This window comes from Lacerta agilis, chromosome 4 (genome assembly GCF_009819535.1).
Source record: "Lacerta agilis isolate rLacAgi1 chromosome 4, rLacAgi1.pri, whole genome shotgun sequence".
NCBI classification, from domain to species: Eukaryota; Metazoa; Chordata; class Lepidosauria; order Squamata; family Lacertidae; genus Lacerta; species Lacerta agilis.
The window spans coordinates 12,648,279-12,673,582 of NC_046315.1; the positions used below are offsets into that span (position 1 = coordinate 12,648,279).

Genomic DNA, 25,304 nt, shown 5'->3' on the forward strand with positions numbered 1-25,304 from the left:
CATTGGCATTAACCCAATATGGACCTTCCAGGAGGCTGTTTTCCATTTGTGGAAATTCTTCCTTCTTTGGCGATCATTCGTAGCCGAGTAAAATTGTCTTCTATAAACACGGTTTTAACAATGAGTCCGTAAGTGACTGTGGAGGCCGATTCTGGATCCACACATCCTTCCACGGTGGGGACATTGGTTCCCGGATGGGAGTTGACCCCGGAGAGGGTTTGCCAAGCGTGCCTTCCTCTTAGCACGTTTCTCCCTTGCGTCCTGAGTTCGAGTGTCTTCAAAGTCCATGACACTTTTGGTAAAGGCTGTTCTCCAAATGGAGCGCTCATAGGCCATTTGTGGAACACCACCCCTCGTGAGGTGTTTCTGTCTCCCTTGTTATTGGCTTTCAGGAGAATTCTATTTTTTTTTTTTTCAAAATTCTGTTTACTCAGGTATTTTGATAGATACTGGCCACATCAGCCAGGAAATTAATAACTGTGAGGGTATGTGGTTGCTTTTAAACATTTTTTTAAAGATGTTCTAAAGTGTTAGAAATGTTTTTTTTTTTTTAAAAAAATTGTTCTGTAATAACGTTTTGATGTTTGCCACCCTGGGCTCCTTTGGGAAGAATGCTAGGCTTGGTCTTACAGGAAAAAGCAAGGGGTGAGATGGCTAAAAATAGCTTTGTCATGTATAATGAGATAAGAATCCAATGTCTCTATTCAGACCAGGTCTCCCCATGGTTTTAAGTTTGGTAATTAGTTGCAATTCAGCAACTTCTCTTTCCAGTCTATTTTTGAAATTCCTTTACTATGGAATTTGCAGTCTACGGACCAATTGCAGTCGTTAACAGTCATCAACAGGTTTTCCACACCTATCAGCTGATCACCCATTCCCACCACCCTTCTGAGTAATACCCCTCCCTACCCTCTCACTATATATAAGGGTCTGGTGACTTCTGTTTCAGTGTATCTGAAGAAGTGTGCATGCACATGAAAGCTCATACCAAGAACAAACTTAGTTGGTCTCTAAGGTGCTACTGGAAGGATTTTTTTTTTGTTTCGACTACAGCAGACCAACAAGGCTACCTACCTGTAACTGTTTCTTTTTAAAGAACATCCAACTGTGTATGTGTGTGTAAAAAAAAACCTAGCATGTCAGGCATTAAACTTCACCATCGTTCTGATATGGTAGCTTTGTTTAAGAATAAATTTTATTTTATTTGTTTCAGTGAAGGCTCATCCATACACCCTCCAATTGCAGCTTCAAGTGGGACAGTTAAAAAGAAAGACTGTATCATGTGAGAGCAATTTGGTTCTATAAAAAGGGCCTATACAAAAACACAAGACTCCATAGAAAAAACAACAACTTGCGAACTGCAATTATACTGAATGGATAAACCAGATGACAAATACTGAGTCAATTAAAAAAAAAACCTGCTCAGATGTTCTTAATCACAGGAAGAGGGGGAAAGTTGCATCATGTACGTGGCACATGCAATGTGTTCATTTACACAGGAACATTCAATTACGTTTACAACTTCTTTTTTTAAATGGATTGCTTTTAATACTGTTAATTCATTTGTACTCTAATTATTTTAAGCTGTAAGCCGCCCAGAGCACACAGTTTTAATTTGGCACACACAAAAAAGCTTAAGCAAAACAAAACGCAGTGACTGTAAATTTGAAAAGGCGTGAGAAAATGTATTAGGATATCCTATGCAGCATAAAAGCTTAGAAATGAAACCGAGGCTTCTTTTTGCCTTTATAAGATGCTTCATAAAATAAATTCTCCAAACGTTGTATTAACAGGGTTCTTTGATTTAAACCCCCCCCCCACACACACAATATTTACATAAATGTAAACAGCATAAAAGCTACATAGCCGACGAAAACCAGGGAACATCTCAAACAAATTCAGATCAATTCTAGTTTAAGAAGGATATTGACAAGATGGTATGTGTACAGAGGAGACACACATGATCAAGGGTCTGGAACCCAAGCCTTATGAGGAACGGTTGAAGCAGCCAGGTATGCTTAGCCTAGAAAAGAGGAGACTGAGAGTCGAAGTGATAGCTATCTTCAAATACCTGAAGGGATGTCTTACTTCCCTGAACAACTTATATATATATATATATATATATATATATATAGAATGCTCTCTTGCTTTACAGCAAGAGAGGGCTCTCAAACTGGCTTACAGCTAAAATCCACACAAAAGTACAATATAATTAAGGCTAGGGTGAGAAGGGGGCAAGTCTCTTCTGGGTATTTGTAGGGTAAGACTGCCACAGGAGAAAAGCAATGACAAACCTAGACAGCATCTTAAAAAGCAAAGACATCACCTTGCCGACAAAGGTCCGTATAGTTAAAGCTATGGTTTTCCCAGTAGTAATGTACGGAAGTGAGAGCTGGACCATCAAGAAGGCTGATCGCCGAAGAATTGATGCTTTTGAATTATGGTGCTGGAGGAGACTCTTGAGAGTCCCATGGACTGCAAGAAGATCAAACCTATCCATTCTCAAGGAAATCGGCCCTGAGTGCTCACTAGAAGGACAGATCCTGAAGTTGAGGCTCCAGTACTTTGGCCACCTCATGAGAAGAGAAGACTCCCTGGAAAAGACCCTGATGTTGGGAAAGATGGAGGGCACAAGGAGAAGGGGACGACAGAGGATGATATGGTTGGACAGTGTTCTCGAAGCTACTAACATGAGTTTGGCCAAACTGCGAGAGGCAGTGAAGGATAGGCGTGCCTGGCGTGCTCTGGTCCATGGGGTCACAAAGAGTCGGACACGACTGAACGACTGAACAACAACAACTGCCACAGGGTTTTTAAAAAAATATCATTTCAAAATGCTTTCAAAATCTCAATTTCTGCCTAAGAAACAAATGAAGAAGTGTGGTTTGATCTTCTCATACTCTGAAGAGTGGCATGGACAGTATTAGTCAGAACAGCCCACTAGCCTCGCTGGAAACAATTTGGAAAAGGTTACAGTGATGACACCATGGGAAAAGAATTACAAACTTCTTTCAAAAGGAATACATCAAACCAGAATGGAGCTGTTTCAGGATCACTAAATGATCCAGTCAGCTGTAATCTTTCTTGGGCATATCACTGAACATCCATGACTGCAAATGGTTATTTAGGAAATGCAATACTTTATGGAGAGATCCTTCTATTAGCAATGTCTAGGGGTAAGGGCTGATTCCTATGTAGCCCAACTGATACCATCTGTACACAAGTGATATATATCAGCTTAAAGAAAACCTAGTTTGTAGAAAGACTACTATTACTACTACTACTACTACTACTACTACTACTGATGATGATGATGATGATACAGTAATAATAAATCTGAATTAAGAGCCTCTTCTCCCTTTAACTGGCAGCTCACCTAATGAGGACTGAGCATGTTTAGTTGTTGGAGAAAAGCAAATACATTTCCTTTTCTTGAGTTTGTAGTTGATGCACATGTTACTTTAAACTACACAAAAGCACTGTTTGTGTAGCTCCACCTCTAAAAGCTAAGCTAGTTTGTTTGCTGTTCACACCAGATAAGTCGTCTACTGCTTTCTCTCTCTCATCTCCGCTCATCTTGTAAATAGTTCCTGCATGAATAAAACCTTCGAACTCCAGAAACTGTAAGTGATTATTCCAATTTAATTTACCCAAGCTGTGACCTGGAGCATCTGGTGGTGGGGTTCCAAATGGAGTATCCTGGAAAAGGGTGTGGCTGGAGCACTGAACAGAAGCACTGAACAGGAACAGTCCACACTGCAACATTTTGTTATGGGTCTGACTTGAGAACACAAGAAGAGCCCAGCTCCTCAATCAGGCCAAGGGCCCATCTAGTCCAGCATCCTGTTGTCACAGGGGCCAACCAGATGCCCCAATAGGAAGCTCGCAAGCAGAACCTGACAGCAGCATTCCCTGCAACATTTCCTGTTGTTCTCAACAACTGGTATTCAGAAGCCTGTGACAGTGATGGTGCCACTTTTAAAACCAGCTCTCAGTTCTAAAGCACTATAATATCACATTGTTCTAGGATGATGCTCCTTTCCCCAAATTTCTCGATTTATCAAAAGATTCTGTAAAACAGACGGTCCCTTCTTTTGTTACCGCACGCAATAAATTCTTGCAGAGGACAGTGAATCCATCAAGTTCCAGTCCATCAATTTTTATTTTGCGTCTGTCTTTCTTTTCTTCCTGTTGAATTTCCGTGTTCAGGCACGAACCAGCAATTTGCTCCTGATACCTACAATTTGCAAGACGCCTTCGATATCTGCTCAAGCGGCTTACCCATAAAGGCTCAATTGTATCAATTAGGTACTTCTGCTGAGCTGCACAAGAAAGAGAGAATGCACATGGCAGGGAATGGTCCAAAGGCACATGAGACAGTTCTGTCGCTACCTGAGCAGGACTGGCGCTGTAAATTGACAGGATGGGAGAAGCTAGTTTGGGGGCCAGTCTCAAGCAGCCTGCACCTCTGGTGACGGATAAATTAATATTCCTCTGAATAAACATCCAAAACCGGTGATAAATATTTCTGAAAGTGAAGAATTAGGGTCCCTCCAGGCTGATGTATTCTGCAACATGACAGGGGCCTCCAGCCATTCTTTTTATTCTGCATTTGTGACTATTTGTGTTTCATGATGGGGAGGTCATAAATGATCCAGCCGTCAAGGCTAATTGCACCTGCAAAGATTTCAGGGCAGTCACACTGCTTCATTTCCAGTCAGTGCATATCCTGAAATCCCATAACTTTTCATGCAAAAAATAAAATAAAAATCCTGGTTATTTTTTTGTCCCATTTTTGTTCTTTTATAGCCCCTCTGGATAGTACAGTAATAATGAAGTGGCATCAGTGAAGCATCGTAGAACAACTTGCTGGCATTTGTCTGTCTCAGGAGACAATGGAGTGCACCTTCAAGGGTGAAGTCAAACCACTGTGTTAGCAGCACCAAAGTGACCTCCCTGGGGCGCAAGCCTGGGCAGTGTGTATAGAGGTCCTATACAAATACACAGATGACAAACCGCGGCTCTTGGCCTCGCTGATGTGGTCCAAAGGAAAGCAGAGCAATACATTTTGCAGGAGTTGCCAGAAGGAGGTGCCATCCAACTGCCTCAGTGGTCAGGGGGAGAAGAGGGAGAAGACTAGGAGGAGGAGGAGGTGTCAGAAACTAAAGAGGTAACAGGGCTTAGTGAGAGGGGAGCAGGAGCAGAGACTGTGGCAGAATCAGAAGGAAACCAAGAGGCAGAGATGAGTCAGGCTGCTGAAGAGGCATGGTCCACCAACTGCTAAAAGCTCCCTGCCCCTTGTCTCCCAGAAACAGAAAAGGCATGAAAAGGGCGGAGGAGAGATTGGTGACACAAAGGCACAGTCTGGAGAGGAGGGTATGTAGACGGCTGAGACTCAGTCTTGGCAACCGATTCACGGGGCAAGACCTACCGGGGATGATAAACTGCACTCATCAGGCCTGACATTCCTCCAAGTCTGTGCAGATTGTGTTCTTGCTAATAAGAGTTAACTCCCAACTTGCACGGTGTGATTTACTGCAGGCTCACTCCTGACAAAAATAAAATAAGGTTGACCCAATTGGCTGGCTGGGGGCAGGCTAAGGTTGATGGAGCAGTTCCCATATGGCCTAATGGACCAGGCCTTCACTGCCAACTGGAAGCAAGTGGGGAAACTAAGTGAGGAAAAAGGACAAGGCTTTCTCCTCCCTTCTTTCCTTCAAAAGTCTGGGCTAATTAAGAGTGAAACTACTCCACCCATCAGTTTCCTGAGCTCAACTAATGAAAGTGTTTTCTTTTCAAATCCAGACCACAGAGGTGTGGCAAGCTGGTCAGGGCCACCGGCTGCCGCAGGAAAGCTCATGAACTCCTTCCATTGCAAATACCTCCCAGGGAGCGACGAGAGGAAGAGGAGAGACACGTGAAGTTCGAGAGCATGGATCCGAAGCTCACACGCCTGCATCTTACAGATGGAACTCCCCGCATATGAGGGTAGAGAAACAGCATCTGCAGAAGAAGACAGGTCTGCAAAAATGCTACCCATGCTTCAGAAGAACATTGCACTCAAGTTGCAACGCCCCTTTATGAAACGGATTTGCAAAATAGGGCAGTGCTGCCAGGCAGAGCCATAACATGATCTCACTCCCACAAGATGGAGCGATAAGTCACCAACTTGGGTGGCTTTTTTAAAGAAAACACGATTAGGCAAATTTCTGAATAGTAAGGCTATCGGTGGCTATGAACCAGGTTGGTTGTGCTCTGTCTTCACTGTCAGGGACTGTACACCTTTGAATACCACTTACTGGGAATCACAGATAGGGAGAGTGCTGTTGCACTTGGGTCCTACTTGCCGGGTATCCCATGGACATCTAGTCCCTGTGAGAAAGGGATGCTGAACTAGATGGATTGTTGGCCTGATTCAGCATGGCTTTTCTTAACCATACATCATGCACCAAAGGAAAAGAAAAAACATACTGGGTTTTTGGTTTTTGTTTTTTAAAAAGCAATTTCATCTTTTAAAAATGTCAAGGTTTAACTTTGCTTTTCAGGTGAAGGGGCTCCTTGCTGGTACAGTCATACCTCGGGTTACATATGCTTCGGGTTGTGTACTTTTCAGGTTATGAACTCCGCTAACCTGGAAGCGCACCCCGACGTGCGTGCAATTTGCGCATGCGCAGATAATTTTTCGCGGGTTTTTCGGGGGTTTTTCGGTCTGCGCATGTGCAGAACGAATTGTTCGGGTTACGTCCTTTTTGGGTTATGTAACGTAACCCGGAACGGATTAAGTACGTAATCCGGGGTACCACTGTACACTCCTTCCTCCAGCTCCCATCCCACCCCTCACATTTGAGTTTTCACAGGATATAGTTTGTCACAACTGTGCAGTTTATGGTTTGTGCAAACCACAGTTTCCCACAAACCACAACTAGGAAACTACTTCAAGCCACGGTTTCCAATACCCTTGTTGCAATTTCCATGCATTAAAATTTGGTTGTGACAACCACTCCTTCTCGCAAATGACGTGTTGTGTAAAAGGTAAATACAGGACTATTTCCTTCTATTCCAAGCTTGAGAAAATAATATATATGTATCAGATCTATGAGACACACACACACACAAAATCTAGTATAAAAATGAACACACACTCCAATTATTAATGCATTATGCAGCAAACTCTCATTTCTTTTCCCCAAAATAACTGGTCCCGTCCCCCGTCCCCCGCAAGGCACCACACATTCCTTGAAATACCAATCCAGTGGGGAACCACTAAAATCCCTTGCAGGCTACAGCGCAGTAATTTGGAATTCAACTTCTACCAAAACTCTGGCCTGCAGGATGATCACCTAATAAGGCTGAAGTATGTCCTGGTTCTTTGACACACAAAAATAGCACAGTCTTTGAAAAGGTTTCAAGCACAACTCTGCACTGCAGGACTCCATGATGGGAGCAAACCTTTCCTCAGTAAATCAAAAGTTTGTTCTCAAAAAAATAAAATCTAAGCTCTACATTACACTCGCTTGTTGCCGTTAATCCAAGGGAGGTATTGAGTTCCTAATGGTGGAGGAGTGAGATTGACTTGTCAGGTTTTTATAGGGGTTTCTTCCATTTTGAAAAACCGTCCCAAGTCTGAGAAATTGGGGAGAATCCTTCAGAGACTGGGTGGCTTCAATGTACAGCAGAGTCAGTTTGGATCGCCAAAGCACCAATGATGAAACCCAACTTTTATAGACCTTGTTCGTAGAATCATTTCTCCACCTTGCTTAAAATACTTTGATGCATATTGGAATGGCATACAAAGGATGAAGAAGTTAAGGCAGTGATGATACACTGGGCTGGTGATTTTGGGTATAATATCCAACTTTCATCTTGGGAAAAGTTGTGGAGAGAAGAAATAAAATTTACAGCATGCTGTGCGTTGAAAGAAAATTACATGAAAATGATGTACCATTGGTATCTAACACCAAGTAAGATTGCAAAAATGTATAAAAACTAAATCAAATATGTGTTGGAAATGTAAAGAGAAAGAAGGTACTTTTTCCATATGTGGTGGTCATGTTGTAAGGTAAAAAGCTTCTGGGAAATGATTTACGATGAACTAAAGAAGATGTTTAAAAATACATTCGTTAAAAAACCAGAAGCCTTTCTTTTAGGTTTAATAGGGGAAGAAGTACCAAGAGAAGATAAAAGACTTTTTATGTATGCAATGACGGCAGCGAGAATGCTACTAGCCCCAAAATGGAAAGAAGCAGCATTACCAACAAAGCAAGAATGGCAGACAAAATTGATGGATTATGCAGAAATGGCGAAACTGACAGGGAAGATCAGAAACCAAGAAGATCAAGTATTTGCTAGAGACTGGAGTAAATTCATAGTTTACTTGAAAAACCACTGTAAGCAGTTAAAAACACTGGTAGCGTTGTAATGAGATTTGTAATATGAAATTGACTGTGATAAAACAGAGATACATAATAGTTGGAAAAATTATAACATGCAAAAAAAATAATTTTTAATTTAAGAGCCCATGGGAGGGAGGGGAGGGAGTCGGAGGGTTCAGGAAACCTTGTAATTGGATATATGTGAAGTATAATATGTATAAAAATGTGAAAACAAGTAAAAATAATTATTATTAAAAATACTTTTATGCGAGCAGAAAAGGTTGGGTTTTGGGGTGGCTGGTCAACATTTGGCCACATTGTGCCTCCACTGTTGGACACAGCATGCCTCTGAAAACCAGCCACTGGGAATCACAAGTGTGCTGATGCACCCAGATCCTGCTCGTGGGCCTCTCACAGGCATCTGGTTGGCCATAGTGAGAACAGGATGTGAGACCCGATGAGCCATTGGCCTGATGCAGATACCCTTTTCATGTCCTCATATTCTTATTAAAGGATAAAGGGGACCCCTGACCATTAGGTCCAGTCGCGGATGACTCTGGGGTTGCAGTGCTCACCTCACTTTACTGGCCGAAGGAGCTGGCGTGCAGCTTCCGGGTCATGTGGCCAGCATGACTAAGCCGGTTCTGGCAAAGCAGAGCAGCGCACGGAAACGCCGTTTACTTTCCCGCCGAAGCGGTACCTATTTATCTACTTGCACTTTGACGTGCTTTCAAACTGCTAGGTGGGCAGGAGCAGGGACCGAACAACAGGAGCTCACCCCGTCGCGGGGATTCGAAACGCCAACCTTCTGATCGGCAAGCCCTAGGCTCTGTGGTTTAACCCACAGTGCCACCCACGTCCCATATTCTTATTACTTGGAGTTTAACCCAGAGGCTGATTTCTAAGCCACTACACCACAACGGACACCATGGAGGAAGGCTCCATCGAACATGGCTTCTCACCGGGCAAGAGGTTGCTTGACGCATGTACGCAATCACCCACACCCTTTATTGCAGTCGCCACGTGGGACTTCTGTGGAGAAATCTGGTTACCTTCTAAACCAGCCCTAAATGGTGCCAGGAATGTCTGCAGAAGGGGAAATGGTGGTAGATCTGCCAGTTACCCAACACCATTTAAAAGGGGGCAGAGTATCAGGTCACATGGTGGGGGAAGAGAACAGGATTTTCTTAATAAATGTATTCCTCCTACTTGACAGAGATGCTGTGTCGAGGGAGTGGGGGACAGACGGACGATGCTTCTCAAGAGATCTGCAAGGAGGAGGATGGCAAAGAGGGGGTTACTGCGCTCGAAAGATGTGCCAAAAATGAAAAAGAACAGCGTCTTGTGTGTGCTGCTATGGACTGCAGTCTTGCTCCAGAAATAGCTCTGGGGAAAGGTGCCAGCTATTATTAGCATGTGAGCTACTTGCCACTTCTTTCAAACTTATTAAGACTCAAGAAATGAAAAAAAGAATGCTAAATACAGAAGCAAGAGAAATAATAATGATGGTGATTTTATTCTTTATATCACGCCATAGCTGTCAACCTTCCCTTTTTCTTGCAGTGGGAAACGGCGCTGGAATAAGGGAATTTTCTGCAAAAAAATGGAAAGTTGACAGCTATGTATCACGCCCATCTGGCTGGGTCCCTCCCCCCCCCGGCCAAATAAATGAGGAGGGGAAGTCCTAATGGTTTCTCATTGCCCCACATGAGTGCAGCTTCCTCTATCTTCATAACCAGGGATGGGAAACCTCAGGCCCCGAATGCAGCCCCCCAAAAAACTTCTCTATCTGGTCCTTGGGGCTATCTCCAGGGCCACCCGCACTCCTGAGTCACATCTGTTACCAGCCCTGCTTTTGCACTGCCCTGAGTGTTTTTGCCTAGCTGGAAAGCCCTCGAACTCTTCATCACTCTGTATGCTTGCCTGGAGGGAGCCTAGAGAGAGAAAGTAGCCTACTGGACACGGGTGGAAGTCACATTTATGGCTCCACACACTTTCCCCTGCGGCTCTGCTCACCACCTCACCACTGGTATGCGGCCCTCCAGAAAAAGTTTCTCAGAAAAGGAATATGGCCCACTCCTGTGCATGATCACTGTATGTACCAAAGAAGTGAATGCTGGCTCAGCCATCAGCCTCACTCTTCCTCCCCTGCTCTAGGTGGGGTGTCCACTCCTTCCCATCCAAACTGGACCAGAATGATCCAGCACATGCATCACCAGAGGTTGCCAACAGGCTGCAGAGTTCATTTAACCACAGAAGAGCAAGGGAAGGGTTGTAGCTCACTCGTAGAGCACTTGCTTTGGCATGAGACTCTTGATCTTAGGGTCGTGGGTTCAAGCCCCACGTTGGGCAAAAGATTCCTGCATTGCATGGGGTTGGACGAGATGACCCTCGCGGTCCTTCCAGATCTACAAATCTATGAAAAAGGTCCCCACTTCAGTCCTTAGCATCTCCACGTAGGGTTTTGGAGAGACCGCTGCCATCGCCCTATGAAAGCCTTTCTGGCAACATAAGAAGCAAGGAATCTGCCTTATACAGAGTCAGACCATTGGTCCAACTAGCTTCTCTACTGTCTGCACTGACGGACAGATTTCAGATGAGAATCTAACTGGAGATGCCACAGACTTGAACCCAGGGCTTTCTCCATGCGATGCAAACACTCTGCCACTGAGCTGTGGTGCTTCTCTCAGGAATATCAGAGGCTAGCAAGAGGTCCTTTGGATAATGTTTATGTTGCAGCTGCATTTAAGTACAAAACGTCTCCCATCAGGAGGGCACAATAAACAAACTCATTTGGAAAGACTTACAGGATTACATGGGTTCCTTGGTTTAGAATCCAGGAAGATTGCGGGAGTCTGGTTAGGCCTGAATGTTTATCAGTTTATGGGAAGCGATTTGAGACGTATTTTATTGCCGCTTCTGTGCTTTGCATTGTCTGCTCTTTCGTGCTTTTTAACAGTTTCTAGGTGGCGCAGAAAGGAAGTTTACGGCTTCTCATTTTTTATTTGCCGGCAGATGTGCAAAGAGCTCTTTGAAGCTAGGCTGGCAAGGCAGAAATGAATTAGTAAAAGTATCCGGGCACTATATAATTATTCAGTTCAAGCTTCTATGTTGTATACCGCCCTGCGATCTTCAAATGAACGGCTGTATATAAATTTAGTAAATAATAATATCAGTAATGTCCTTTGCACGTGGGGTGATCCTAGGTCAGCCGTTGTCCACCTGGTGTCCACCAGACATTCTGGACTACAGCTCTCATAAACCCCTGCTTCCCAGGTTGGAGAAAGCCACCCTAGATACATGGAATCCGTTGCATTATATCTGCAATGCAGGAACTCCAAGAAATGAGCTCTGCCCCTCAACATCAGGGCTTGCTCTGAGCTCTCGGGTGCCAACAGGATTTTTCTGGGCTCGGTACGCTGAATGTGGATTGGGGCCCACACAAATTAAGATGGTCTCACTGGTGCTGCAATCTGCAGGATGCTCAGCTGCCCCATAAGCAAAGTAAAGGAAATTTGAGAGGTTTCTTTTAAAAAGAAAGTTTTTTAAAGGCAAGACATTGGGGTCCAGTGCACAGGACTTGCGTCTTGAGTGTTCTGGGCTGTCTTTTAACAACGACCCTGGGTAAAGGTAAAAACTAAAGGACCCCTGGGTGGTTAAGTGCCATCAAATTTGACCATGGGATGGGACACTCATCTCCGCTTTCAGGCCGAGGGAGCCGGTGTTTGTCCACAGACAGCTTTCTGGGTCATGTGGCCAGCATGACTAAACCGCTTCTGGCGCAACGGGACACTGTGATGAGTGCCAGAGCACATGGAAATGCTGTTTACTTTCCCACTGCAGTGGTACCTATTTATTTACTTGCGCTGGTATGCTTTAGAACTGCTAGGTTTGCAGGAGCTGGGTCAAAGCAACGGGGGCTCACCCTGTTACACAGATTCGATCTGCTGACCCAGGCTTCCTCAACCTCGGCCCTCCAGATGTTTTGAGACTACAATTCCCATCATCCCTTACCACTGGTCCTGCTAGCTAGGGTTCATGGGAGTTGTAGGCCAAAAACATCTGGAGGGCTGAGGTTGAGGAAGCCTGTGCTGACCCTTTGACTGGCAACCCCAAGAGGCTCGGTAGTTTAGACCACAGCGCCACCCACATCCCTGATTAACAGTTAGGTCACAACCTCCATTTAAAGCACTTATACCACTTTAACAGTTATGGTTCCCCCCAAGGAATCATGGGAACTGTAGTTTGTTAAGGGTGATGGAAACTGCAGCTCTGCTAGGGGTAAACTGCAGTTCCCATGAGTCTTTGGGGGAACGGTTAATGTGGTGTAGATGTACTTTAAAGCTAGGGTGTGGATTTGACCTGAAACTATGGGGGCAGGGAGGAAGGAGCTGAAAGAGAGGAGGGCAACCAGCCTCTTAGGAATATGGGCCAAGTGACATGAGGATTTCTAGAATTAAAAACACACACCCAGCTTAACACACCAATCTGATTCTTCATGGGAGCCGTCTGGATTCCTGCCAAAGGAACAAAATGCTCCATGCAGCAACTGCTGTTGCATGTGACTCTGGTTTGAGCTAAACAGGAATGCAGCGACAGAGTTTTGCAAATAAAGGTCTAAATGATTGTCTCGTCCGCAAGTACCCTTGATATCAATCATGCCGCAGCTTAGGCAGCAGGATCCGATGAGGCAACTCATAGGATTTCTGGCAATGCCTGAGAAATAATCTGATACAGTTTATTGCCTCTTTCCACGGGGCTGCAAGTATTCCCCTTCTCCGCCTCCCCCCTTTCCCCAATCCTTTTCAGCTGTGACACAGCAAAGAGCAGAAATCTCAAGACCCTAATTAACCCAGAACAAAAACACCCACCATGAGTCCCATGTCATTCTCCATAATCCTCTGCTCTGCAACTAATTTTCAACAGGTCCGGAGAACTGCAGCACTGACTCCCTCAGATAAGTTACACCCACACCACACACAAAGGGGTCTTTAATCACCTCTCCCCCCAACGCAGGCTCTTTCAAGACCCCACCCCCACCCTCAGGCACCCTCAGGTGCTCACTCCTAGGGACTCTGGGCTCACACAGTGATAGAGCCTCTGTAGTTACAGTGGTACATTGGGTTACAGATGCTTCAGGTTAGACTCCACTAACCCGGAAGTAGTACCTCGGGTTAAGAACTTTACCTCAGGATGAGAACAGAAATTGCGCGGCGGTGGCCCCATTAGCTAAAGTGGTACCTCAGGTTAAGAACAGTTTCGGGTTAAGAATGGATCTCCAGAACGAATTAAGTTCTTAACCCGAGGTACCACTGTATTTGCAGCACGAAAGAGGGAATTAAAGGCTATTTTGCCTGTGTCCAGGCTCAGAAAAAACTGGAATTGACAAGAACACAAGGAATTCACTGGAATTCTAGGAGACATCCATACTCTACATTTAAAGCACTATGATACCACAGCCATGGCTTCCCCTCAAAGAATCCCGGGAGCTAGAGAGACATGGCTCAAGAAAGCCCCAAGGGCCAGACCAGGGCCAGATTTAGGTCTGATGAGGCCCTAAGCTACTGAAGCTAATGGGTTCCCTTTATATGTCCAGCTGTCCTTTGTCAACAACAAACTGTCGCTGTTTTTTGTGTTGAATATATGCTATATGGTAATTTATGGACCTAATAAGTATCTATTAGGTATCCCATGGACTGCAAGAAGATCAAACCTATCCATTCTGAAGGAAATCAGCCCTGAGTGCTCACTGGAAGGACAGATCCTGAAGCTGAGGCTCCAATACTTTGGCCACCTCATGAGAAGAGAAGACTCCCTGGAAAAGACCCTGATGTTGCGAAAGATGGAGGGGAGAAGGGGACAACAGAGGATGAGATGGTTGGACAGTGTTCTCGAAGCTACCAATATGAGTCTGACCAAACTGCGGTAGGCAGTGGAAGACAGGAGTGCCTGGCGTGGTCTGGTCCATGGGGTCATGAAGAGTCGGACAAGACTAAACGACTAAACAGCAACAACAAAATGGTATCTAAAGCCATTTGCACATAACAGTCCATGCAGAATGTAGGCACCCTATATACAGAAATGAGCAAACCAGTGATATTTTAGGGAGCAGGCTAGCAGGCGGGACCCATTACTTACGGTACATCACGGGAGCCTACACAACACAAAACACTGTTGCTGTATGTAGGTTTTATTTTATTTGTTTTTTATCTTATATTTTGGAAGTGTAAATCCAATTTTTTTCCCCTTTAATTTTTTTGGGGGGCCCTAAGCTACAGCTTATTTAGCGTATACATAAATCCGGTGCTGGGCCAGAGCGGCCCCCAATCGGCCTCAGGTTCCCCAACATGACTCTAACAAACATATATCTCTGCATATCTCACCTATAATTGTATTGGGATGTGCCTTCTAATTGTGAGCTGCTGTTGGAGCCAATCTAGGCTGAAAAGGACAGCATGTCTAATAAATAACCCCCACTTACTTCCTCAGCAATTAACATCCAATTAACAATTGCCATCGCCATGCTGTTAACAGCTTCGCCGTTTCTGCAACGCTGTGCAGTTTCCCGTGCATAAGGGGTTTTCTGCTGCTAAATTAAACACATCTGGCAAAGCCCTCCTCCCGTTGAGCAGATCTCTTCTGAGAAGCCATCCCAGGACCAGTTCCTCAGCAGTGGCTATGAAATCAGCCAGAGCGGCTTCTAAGAAAGACGGGCCATAGAAAAGGATGCATTTGGCCCTGGGAAAGTTTGCAGGGTGCAAATCTGGCCCTCAGGCTGAAAGAGGATCCCTACCCATGATACAGGCCTGTTGCACATACTCTGTTAATTGGAATGCTTGGCGGCGGCGTTTAATCATTCCAACCAAGTGCTGAGTCAGCACCACCACCACCGGGGGGGGGGGGGGCGGGGGCAGAGGAGCCCCAGGGCTGGTTCGCACTTGCAGCCCTGCCACCCTGCAAGGAGCTGAGTCATCGCTCAGATCTCAGAGGATGTAAACACAGCTGCATGGGCCTCATCCACGCCAAGATCTCCTAGAGGTTTTTGCATTGCGCAAGACTTAACTCCTTTCTTGCAGAGATTCCGGATGAATTGCGGTGCCCTGGAATCCTGTGTCCAGTTCTGGGCGCCACGATTTAAGAAGGATATTGTGTGTTTCTGTGAACCGCCCCGAAACCCCCGGGTTATAGGACGATATATAAATTCAATAAATAAATAAGCTGGAACGTGTGCAGACGAGGGCGACCAGGATGATCAAGGGTCTCAAAACCAAGCCTTATGAGGAATGGTTGAAGGAGTTGGGTATGTTTAGCTTGGGAAAGAGGAGACGAAAGACGGAGAGAAGATATGAAAGCCATCTTCAAATATCTCAAGGGCTGCCATGTGGAAGAGGGAACAAGCTTGTTTTCTCCTGCTCCGGAGTGTAGGACCTGAACCAATGGCTTCAAGTTACAAGAAAGGAGATTCTGGCTATGAACATCAGGCAGAATTTTCTGAAGTAAGAACTGTTAGACAGTGGAACGGACTCCCTCAGGAGCTGGTGGACTCTCCTTTGGAGGTTTTTAAGCAGAGGTCAGATAGCCACCTGTCATGGATGCTTTGGTTGAGATTCCTGCATTGCAGGGGGTTGGACTGGAGAACCTTTGGAGTCCCTTCCAACTGATTCGATATAGGGAGTTCAGTCCTGCTTGGTCACTCTCTCTCACCATCTACCCTTGCAGACCAACTATGACATGAGTGTGATCCAAAATTGGCCCATGGGGCGGGGTTAAAGGTAAAGGGACCCCTGACCATCAAGTCCAGTCGTGTCCAACTCTGGGGTTGCAGTGCTCATCTCGCTCTATAGGCCGAGGGAGCCGGCGTTTGTCTGCAGACAGCTTCCAGGTCATGTGGCCAGCATGACAAAGCCGCTTCTGGTGAACCAGAGCAATGCATGGAAACACCGTTTATCTTCCCGCTGGAGCAGTCCCTATTTATCTACTTGCACTTTGACGTGCTTTCAAACTGCTATGTGGGCAGGAGCTGGAACCGAGCAATGGGAGCTCACCCTGTGGCAGGGATTCGAACCGCTGACCTTCTGATCAGCAAGCCCTACACTCTGTGGTTTAACCCACAGTGCCACGTGGGTCCCATGGGGTGGGGTTAGGGAGATCAAAATCTAGACTAGATGGCCCTCAGGGTCCCTTCCAACTCTACGATTCTATGATTCCATGAGACATATTCACTTCTGGAGCCTTTATGATGGGCTGGTTGATACATACTATCTGTTCCCCAATCTGGACTACAACTCCTATCATAATAGCCAGCAACTGCCTACATGTGGGGATTCTTCGCTGGAGCTTCCCGCGTGCAGGACAGGGTCAACTGCACACGGGATACCAGTTGCTGGGGGATCTGCGGCCAGCGTCTCACGGGCGTCCTTGCACGGGCACCGGCCAAGCCTGCGGCCGGGACGGCCAGTAATTCCGGAGCTTAACTCAAACCGCGCCGTGAAGAAGGTTGTCCGCCAGGCTGAATCTGAAGGGTGCGTGAGTAGTTCGGAGGAATGAGTGCCTCGTAGATGTACCTGCAAGCACTTGCGACCTCCTAAGTTGTTCCCTAAGCAAAGTACCCAAATAAAAGGTGGCCAAAACTGCGGCCAAACAAAAGCACTAATAAACTGCAAAAAATTAAACTAAGACGAAATGAAGACAGACAACCATGGTTTCTTTTGATGGCTTTGGCTAACCCGCATGGGCTTTTACTTCTCTCTAAACCTTGTCCTTTCTAAGCCTATTTAAGCTAGCTGACCCTTTTCCGCCAATTCTTCCGCAATCTATCGCTTACTTAAGCTAGCTAAACCTTTACCGCCAATTCTTCCGCGATCTAACCTCTCTACCTCCTGCACGTTCTTCCAACCCAACCAACCCCCCAAATAACCCACGGTCTAAAACCGTCTATCTCTCCCGACTTAACCTAACTATCTACATGCCCAAAACGGGGAGCCGCAGCCTTTTATTGACAACGAACAGACAACGTCATGATCAATACTTTTACCAATCAGAACACTGTTGCTGCCCTTGAAAAGGGCGGGAAGCAGATTAACTAACCATTAACAAGTTTAAACCTTTGGAGCCAAAAAGTCTAAGCGGAGGGATCTCAGTGGCAAGACGCCTACTGAGTCCTGCTGTCACTTTCGCTTTTACTCGGAAGTATACATTAAATAGTGCCCATAGGAACATTCAAACAGGTACAAATAATTGCAAGTGCAAGGGCACCCACGGAGTGTATTCCCACACCTACAATCACCACCACTTGTGGTAGCATCAGGGGGATGCATTGCTGCCCCCATGCTCATGACCTGGCTGTGATCACACAGAGGGACCCATTTTAACAGCTCATATTTCCGCACAGTGCAGGAGTGGAGGGACTTTTTTTTTAAGCCCGAGGGCCACATCCCATCATAAACAACATTCTGGGGGGTCGCATGGCAGGTGCAATAATGGGCAGCTCAATAAGCTAAAACGAAAAGGTAAAAACGAAACGAAGACTCATACTAACAATCTACACATCTGGATGGAAATGCCTAAACAAAAGCCTTAGCGGGTGTCGAAAAGAGCAGCGTGAAGGTGCCTGCCTGGTGTCAATAGGCAGGGAGTTCCAAAGTTTAGGTGCTGCTATGCTAAAGGGTCAAATACAGAAGGTGTATTATGTGGCACACCTGAAACAGTGCCCATTCTGCAGATACATACAGTATAAGGTAAAGTGTTCTTATCAAGGTTGAAACAAAATAGAAAATTCTTTCCAGTAGCACCTTAGAATTTTCTATTTTGTTTCGACTATGGCAGACCAGCACGGCTACCCACCTGTAACTTATCAAGGTTATGTAAGAAGTATTAGCATTCACAGCCTGAACTTCAAAAACAGAGGGAACAGATTCCACTGAGGACAGGAGCTGGCCTTTGGCCCCTCTGCTGAAACATTTTCCTCCTTCCTTTCTTTTTTTTTTAACCACCCAATGAACCCTTCCAGCAGCAAGAACAGCTCTCTTTTGTGCTCCATCTATGACAACTCAACCCTCAAAGATTTTCTCTTGGCCACCACGGACTTGACCCGCCCTGGCAATGGCCTTCTATGAAATGCCAATATTCATGCATCATGAGCATTGCCAGCAGCTTGGAAAGGAAAGGACTCTATGGTTCGTTTAGCCCAATTTTCCAAATTGCACGCTGACATCATTTTTAATTTATTTTCATTTTTCATAAACTGAGATGATAAAAATGTTCAGTGCAGCAGTGGAATTTTATTTTGTTTTGTTTTTGAAAAAAATATGAATATTGCAGGCATGTGGTAATTCGTCCATGAATTGAACTGGTCTTTCAATTTTCCCTAGGGTCCATAGAATAATAATTGCTTGGAGATCCTAAACTAAGTTAGGTAGTATGTGTGCCTGTGTGTGTACATACCATCTGTTCCCCAATCTGGACTACAACTCCCATCATCCTTTGCCATCGGCCATCCTGGCCAGGGCTAATGGGAGTCCAACAACTTCTGGAAGGTATCAGGTTGGAGAAACCTGATCTATAGCTATGGCAGGGATGGTGCAAACTTTTGCAACCCAAGGGCCGCACTCCCTTCTGGCCTGTCCCCAAGTTAACCTCTTCCAGAGCAGAGGGAGAAGGCATTCAGGTGAGAGCCAGGGTGGTGAGCTCAAAGTTTTGACAGTTGCACTGGTAACATGTCACTGAATAGGAAACGAAAGCAGGGAGTCGCCATGCAAAACATTGCAGTTACCGGTAATTCAGCCTTATCCAGCCTTGATTTTGCTTAGACAAGGAAGGCCCCTCTTCCTGAAGCCGCAGATTTGTTAAAACAACTTCTAAATCCTTTTGCTCACAGCTCCACCATTGCACAACAGAGGTTGATCCTGCCACCCAAGAACAACAGCACAGGCCCCTAGCAAGAAAGCCCAACTGTGGGCTGCATCCAATGCTAGTCATTTTCAAGAGCAAACCCTCTGGGTTGAAGCCAATGCATTATTTATCTATTTATTGCATTTGTACCCCACTTTTCCCCCCTCCACGGAGCTCGAGGGAGTTTACATGGTTCTCCCCTTGCTCAACGAATACCCACAACGACCCTGTGAGGTAGGGTTAGGCTGAAACCAACCAGCTTCACGGCCGACTGTCATAGTCTGACAACTCAAACCACTACAATGCACTGCAGCGCTAAGGACAACATTCCATCGGCGCAAATATTTCCGCTTGTGCAACAGAACTGTCTCCTCACCCTGTGCACCTCCTAAATCTGTTGTAGGGGTTCCCCCGACACTGTGAAGCAAATCTGGGGAGGGCATGGGGCACAAAAAGCAGGGGCAAGGAGGGGAATGCTGTTGTATTAAGTGGAAATCCTTGTGCTGACGAGACACAACAGATTTTCACCCATCTAAAATATAACTGACTTAGGTCCATTAATTTCAATAAGCCCGCTCTGATTTTGAATAATGTTCTTTATAGAGTAGTGGGCATTAGGGATGCGTTTATGGAACCAAGGAGTCAGCAGTCTGAAACAGTTTGGGAACCACTGATCTAGGGATGAATGGCAGTACAGTGGTACCTCGGTTCCCGAACGCCTCTGTTGTCAAACATTTCAGTTCTCGGATGCTGAAAACCCAGAAGTAAATGCTTCTGTTTTCGAACATTTTTCGGAATTCGAACGTGCGACATGGCTTCTGCTGAGTGCAAGAACCTCTTGCAACCAATGGGAAGCCGTGCCTCGGTTTTTGAACGTTTCGGAAGCTGAATGGTCTTCCAGAACTGATTACATTTGAGAACCGAGGTACCACTGTATACACATTTAATATATAATAACAACACATAATCTAAATGTTTGGCTCTGCATTGATTTCCTGCTGCAACACTTTGGATGGCTGCAACAGAGCAGACCTATTTGCAAAAAAACAAACAAACCACAGTTGGCAAGTCGCTATCATATCGATATCCTGTCACGTTCTTTAAAATAAATAAAAAAGGAAGGGAAAACTGCTGACTGCTGAACTATGTGTCTGCAAAGCCAGCAGTGGCACTTCTCCAAAAGATAGGGAAAGCTTTGCTCCGAAGTACATAAATTACACCTTCTGCAGAAAGAGCTGAAAGGTGTTTAGCTGGGTAAATGAGATGACTTAAGGCACAGCTCCCACAAAAAGTCAACAGAGGAGCAATCCTGTTTCAGGTCCTAGTGGGGGAACCACATGATAAAATGCTGGACTAGGTCCTGGGAGACCAGGGTTCAAATCCCCACCTGCTACTCAGCCAGGACTCTCACAATGTGGCCTTGGACCAGTCTCTCAACCTTAGCTTACAGGGTTGTTGTGAGGATAAAATTGGGAAGGAGAACCGTGTCTTTGAGCTCCTTGAAGGAGAAGGGGGTTATAAATGCGATGAATAAATAAAAAATGCAGCTATCTTCCCATAGAAAAATGAATGCAGAGAAGAAGAATTTGGGACCTCCTTTCTCATTCCTATGGTTGTCTAGCATCCACAGGTGTCATGGTCTCATCATCAATAACTTGCTTCAGGGTGGGTGTTCAAACTCTTAAAACCTTAATTCCAAGGAGGCAGGGCAGGATTAACAGTTTAACAGATTTTATTCTGCACCTGGCTATTGGCTACTTGTGACCAAATGAAGATGCCCAGGTGCCAGGATGGCACCAGACGTCTACACCATCTGAAAGCACATATGGTTTTCACATACAGCTGTACCTTGGAGGTCGAATGGATTCCATTGCGGAAGTCCATTCAACTTCCAAAACGTTCGGAAACCAAGGCTTGGCTTCTGATTGGCTGCAGGAAGCTCCTGCAGCCAATCGGAAGCCGCGGAACCCCCGTCAGATGTTTGGCTTCCAAAAGAATGTTCGAAAACTGGAACACTCACTTCCAGGTTTTGATTGTTTGGGAGTTGATTTGATCAGGAGCCAAGGTGTCTGAGATCCAAGGTACGACTGTACTAGCAACAGATCCTGTAGAGTTCTATCAGTTATGTTTTATCTGCACAATCAGAATGAATTTCAGGAACCAAAAAGTTCCTGCCTTGTCCAAAAATGGCAACTACACATTCTGTTTTGGAGATGGTAACCCTGCCTTAAGGAACCATTTGGCGCCTAGCTTATATATCCGAGTTGCTAACACTGCTTCCAATCTTGAAGCATCCTACATTTGTCTGATGCTAGTGGCCGCAGGACACTCCATAATTCATGGTCCAGTAGTAAACTCCAAATGGTGAGAAGACATTTTGGCATAGTGAAGTGGTTTTCAACCAGTGTGCCGTGGCACCCTGGGGTGCCTTGAATGATAGTCAGGGGTGTGGTGGGGGCAACACTGGCCTCTGTCCCTCTTTCCTTCCCTCCCTCCCTCCTGAGATGCCCTCTCGCATCGCAGCTTTTGCTGCAGCAGCCCTGGCTACAAGCTCCCCAGGCAAATGGTGCCTCTGGGGCTGGCCAGGGGGTGCTTCCCAGGCTCCTGTGGGCCAGTGTGAGGAGACACCTCTCTTTGGGGCAGGTGGGGGGGGGCAGCTCAGAGATCAGGCTCCTGTGGGCCAGTGTGAGGAGACACCTCTCTTTGGGGCAGGTGGGGGGGCAGCTCAGAGATCAGAGGCAGCAGTTGCGGCTGCCCAGAGGACTCCCAAGGAAAGGGGAGAAGAGAGGAGGCTGAGGGAACACTCCACAAAGGAGGGTGTTCGAAAAGGGGTGAGGGGCTGCTGGCCCTGCAGGTAAGGGGTGACATAACAGGGCTCCTGAGCCCCACAGGGGTGCCGCAGAAAGAATGTAGTTGGTCAAGGGAGCCGTGGACCCCCAAAGGTTGAAAACCTCTGGCACAGTGGGATTAGTTCTTTAGCTTATTAATGTTGTGTTTTTACAGTCAGGGAGATCTGCTGCTACAGATGTCTCTGAAGAGACCTTGACTTTACTTAATACTGTGAACTTTGGGGGCATGGGGAGGGGAGGGGAGGGGAGGGCAGGAGACAACACCACCAGCTCAATGTCTTGGGCCAATCCTAGTCCAAGCCTGCTACTTGCTTTCCAGGAACAATGCTCAGCACTGCAGCTATGAGTGTGTGTTTATTTCCAAAACAAGCCCAAAATGTTTTCAGTCTTATTTGGCCAACAGATATCCACCCTAGGAATAACGTGAACCCAACGAAAACCAATTATCTGAAACATTCATCTATTAATAGGTAACTAGCAGAAAACTGGTGGTGGAGGTGTATTGTGGGGTGGGTACAGAGAGACAGAATTATATGCACTTTATTATCTGATTCTAAAGCCAATGCAGGTTATCATAAGTGCAGTTAGACTATTGGGGGGCTGGAAAATAGTGGGTAATAGGGAGGAACATGATAGAGGTGAATATAAATGTCTGTGTGGCATGGAGAAATGGGACGGAATGAGGTTTCTCCTCCCTCTCTCATATTACCAGAACCTGGGTTTGTCCCCAAAAGCTGAATGTTGAAATATTCATGGCTTATTCACACATCACATAGTTAAAACGGTAGAATTCTCTGCCACAGCCTGGATGGAGAACAAGACCATCAATGGCTACTAGTCAAGATGGTTTTCTACTACATCCAGTATCAAAGGAGATGGGCCCATAAATACTAGGTCACTGGGAATCACGTTGTTGCACTCAGGCCCTTTTGGACTTTCCAGAGGCATCTGTTTGGCGATATTGAGAACAGGATGCTGGCCTAGACAGGCCTTTGGCCTGATCCAGAGGGCGTCTCCTCATTTTCTTGCATAATGCCAAGACCACGAAGACCTGAAAAAGATTTGCTGATCCACAATCCCGCGCCATGAGCTACAGCAATGAGAGCAGGACCCACGTTATTGGTATGAATGGGTATCATAACCAGGAAGCTGTTTGGGGGCACAAAATCGAAACCTAGGGCAGTTTTGCAGGAAAAGTTGCACAGCGTTTAGGCTTCCTTCCTTCTTCCAGACTTCAATAAAAGTTTGCAGCAGCGACTGTGACACGCAGCACAGGAAACATACCTGGGAAGAGCTAGGCAAGGTGGACTCCAAAGCAGCGACAAAATAAGAATTTTATTAAAAGAGGATATACACACATGCAAACTCTCTCTCTAAGCAAAATAAATAAGTGCAAAAATGAAGAAAAGCTTCCAAGCAAGAACAGAGAGGTTTAGTCTAACCTTGTTGAGATGGGGGTTCCTGGTGATGTCATAGCCCCTCTTCTTCACCCCCGTGGCTTTAGTGGGGGAAGGGTAGGCGTCTCCAGAGTAGCAGCATCTGTTCTGGGGTGAGCTGAACACCTGGAGCCGCAGCGTGGCCCCCGCCAGCCGAAGGACGCTTCTGCTAAAAGTGGGCGTCATCAGCATCGTTGCACAAAGCAGCCGGTGTTGGTCCTGAGCTGTTTTCAAGACAAAGGCACACACACATGCAAAAGGTAGCACTGAGCAAAGGCGGGTCCTGCCAGCGCCACCAATAGATGGGATGGGATTTGGGGGGGGGCGGGGCTGGGGGCTCTCTTTGCATGGAAGGTTAACTGCTCCCTCCCCAAAAAGCCCACCACCCCAAACTCTGTCCTCCTCTCCCCGGACGAGAAATGGAAAAGAATAAAAATCACAAAGAGCCATCGCTGCTTACTTTCGCCTCTCTTTCTCTGTCCGGATCAGGGCCCTGTCAGTCACATCACCAGCCGGCAAGTGCATCCAAGCAGCCTTGGAGGAGGCGACCCTGCAAATCGAAAGCAAACACCAGGAAGCAGATCAAGTAACCAAATTTGCAACCCGGGGACTGGCTGCTGCGGAACGGAGCCCCGCGGCGCCTCCGCCTCCCAGTTTCCGTCCTCGACCCCCATCTGGGTTGAGACACTGATGCTCCAGGACGTAGGGCGAGGGAAGAGAAAAGGTTGTTCTTTAGCAGAGAGAGAGAGAGAGATCTTATGAGCGTGTAGAGAGACGGGGGAACAGAGCAAGGAAAGGAGAAGGCGGGGCTGATGTTTGCAGGCGCCGTGCGTTCTGCGTAAACTTCAAGGTTGCACCTGAAATCGAAGGAATTTGGGTGCAGCTGGGGCTAGGATGTGTTGGCAGTGATGCAGAACCACATAACTGTAGAGTTGGAAGAGACGCTGAGGGTCATCTAGTCCATCCAACCCCCCCCCCCCAAATGCAGGAATCTCAACATGTCAGATGGCCAGCCAACCTCTGCTTGAAAACCTCCAAGCTAGCAGAGTCTTACCACCTCTTGTAGGAGTCTGTTCCACTGTCCAACAGCTTTTAGTGTCAGAAAGTTTTTCCTGATGTCTAGTCAGAATCCCCTTTCATCATGTAACTTGAAGCCATTGGTTCGGGTCCTACCCTCCAGAGCCGGAGGAAACATGCTTGCTCCATCCTGCATGTGACAGGTATTTGATATTTGAAGATGGCTATTGCATCTCCCCTCAGTCTCCTCTTTACCTGGCTAAACATACCCATTTCCCTGGGAAAGGCTTGTCATTTCCTGTTTAGTTAAATAATCCATAGGAACATAGAAAGCTGTCTTATACAGAGTCAGACCATCTTCCCTCTAGCTCAGTATTGCCTGCACTGACTGGCAGCAGCAAACCAGGGTTTTAGACTCCAGCAGAATTCACATGACAGTTCGTTTCTTTTTACTGATTCTTTTCCCATCTGGGGAAAAGAACAGAACTCGTGATATGACAGCCATTTTCAAATATCTGAAGGGCTGTGACATGGAGCAAGCTTGTTCTCTCCTGCTCTGGAGGGTAGGACTCGAACCAATGGCTTCAAGTTACAAGAAAGGAGATTCCGACTAAACATAAGGAAGAACTGTTCCGCAGTGGAATAAGCTACTTCCTTCACTGGGAGTTTTTCAACAGAGAATAATGGCCACCTGTCAGGGAACCTTTAGCTGCGATTCCTGCATTGCAGGGGGTTGGACT

At 46.1% G+C, this 25,304-nt stretch overlaps 1 protein-coding gene across 2 annotated transcripts in view; it reads right to left on the reverse strand.

Moving 5' to 3' along the window:
- Positions 1-23,771, reverse strand: part of ME3 (malic enzyme 3) — a 90,825-nt gene extending 67,054 nt beyond the window's left edge. For both annotated transcript variants that reach the window (XM_033146090.1, XM_033146089.1), the window contains exon 1: positions 23,554-23,771. In XM_033146090.1, coding sequence (XP_033001981.1) covers positions 23,554-23,739 — 186 coding nt within the window. In that variant the 5' untranslated portion in view covers positions 23,740-23,771. The remainder of the gene's footprint in view (positions 1-23,553) is intronic.
- Between the last annotated feature and the right edge of the window lie 1,533 nt (positions 23,772-25,304).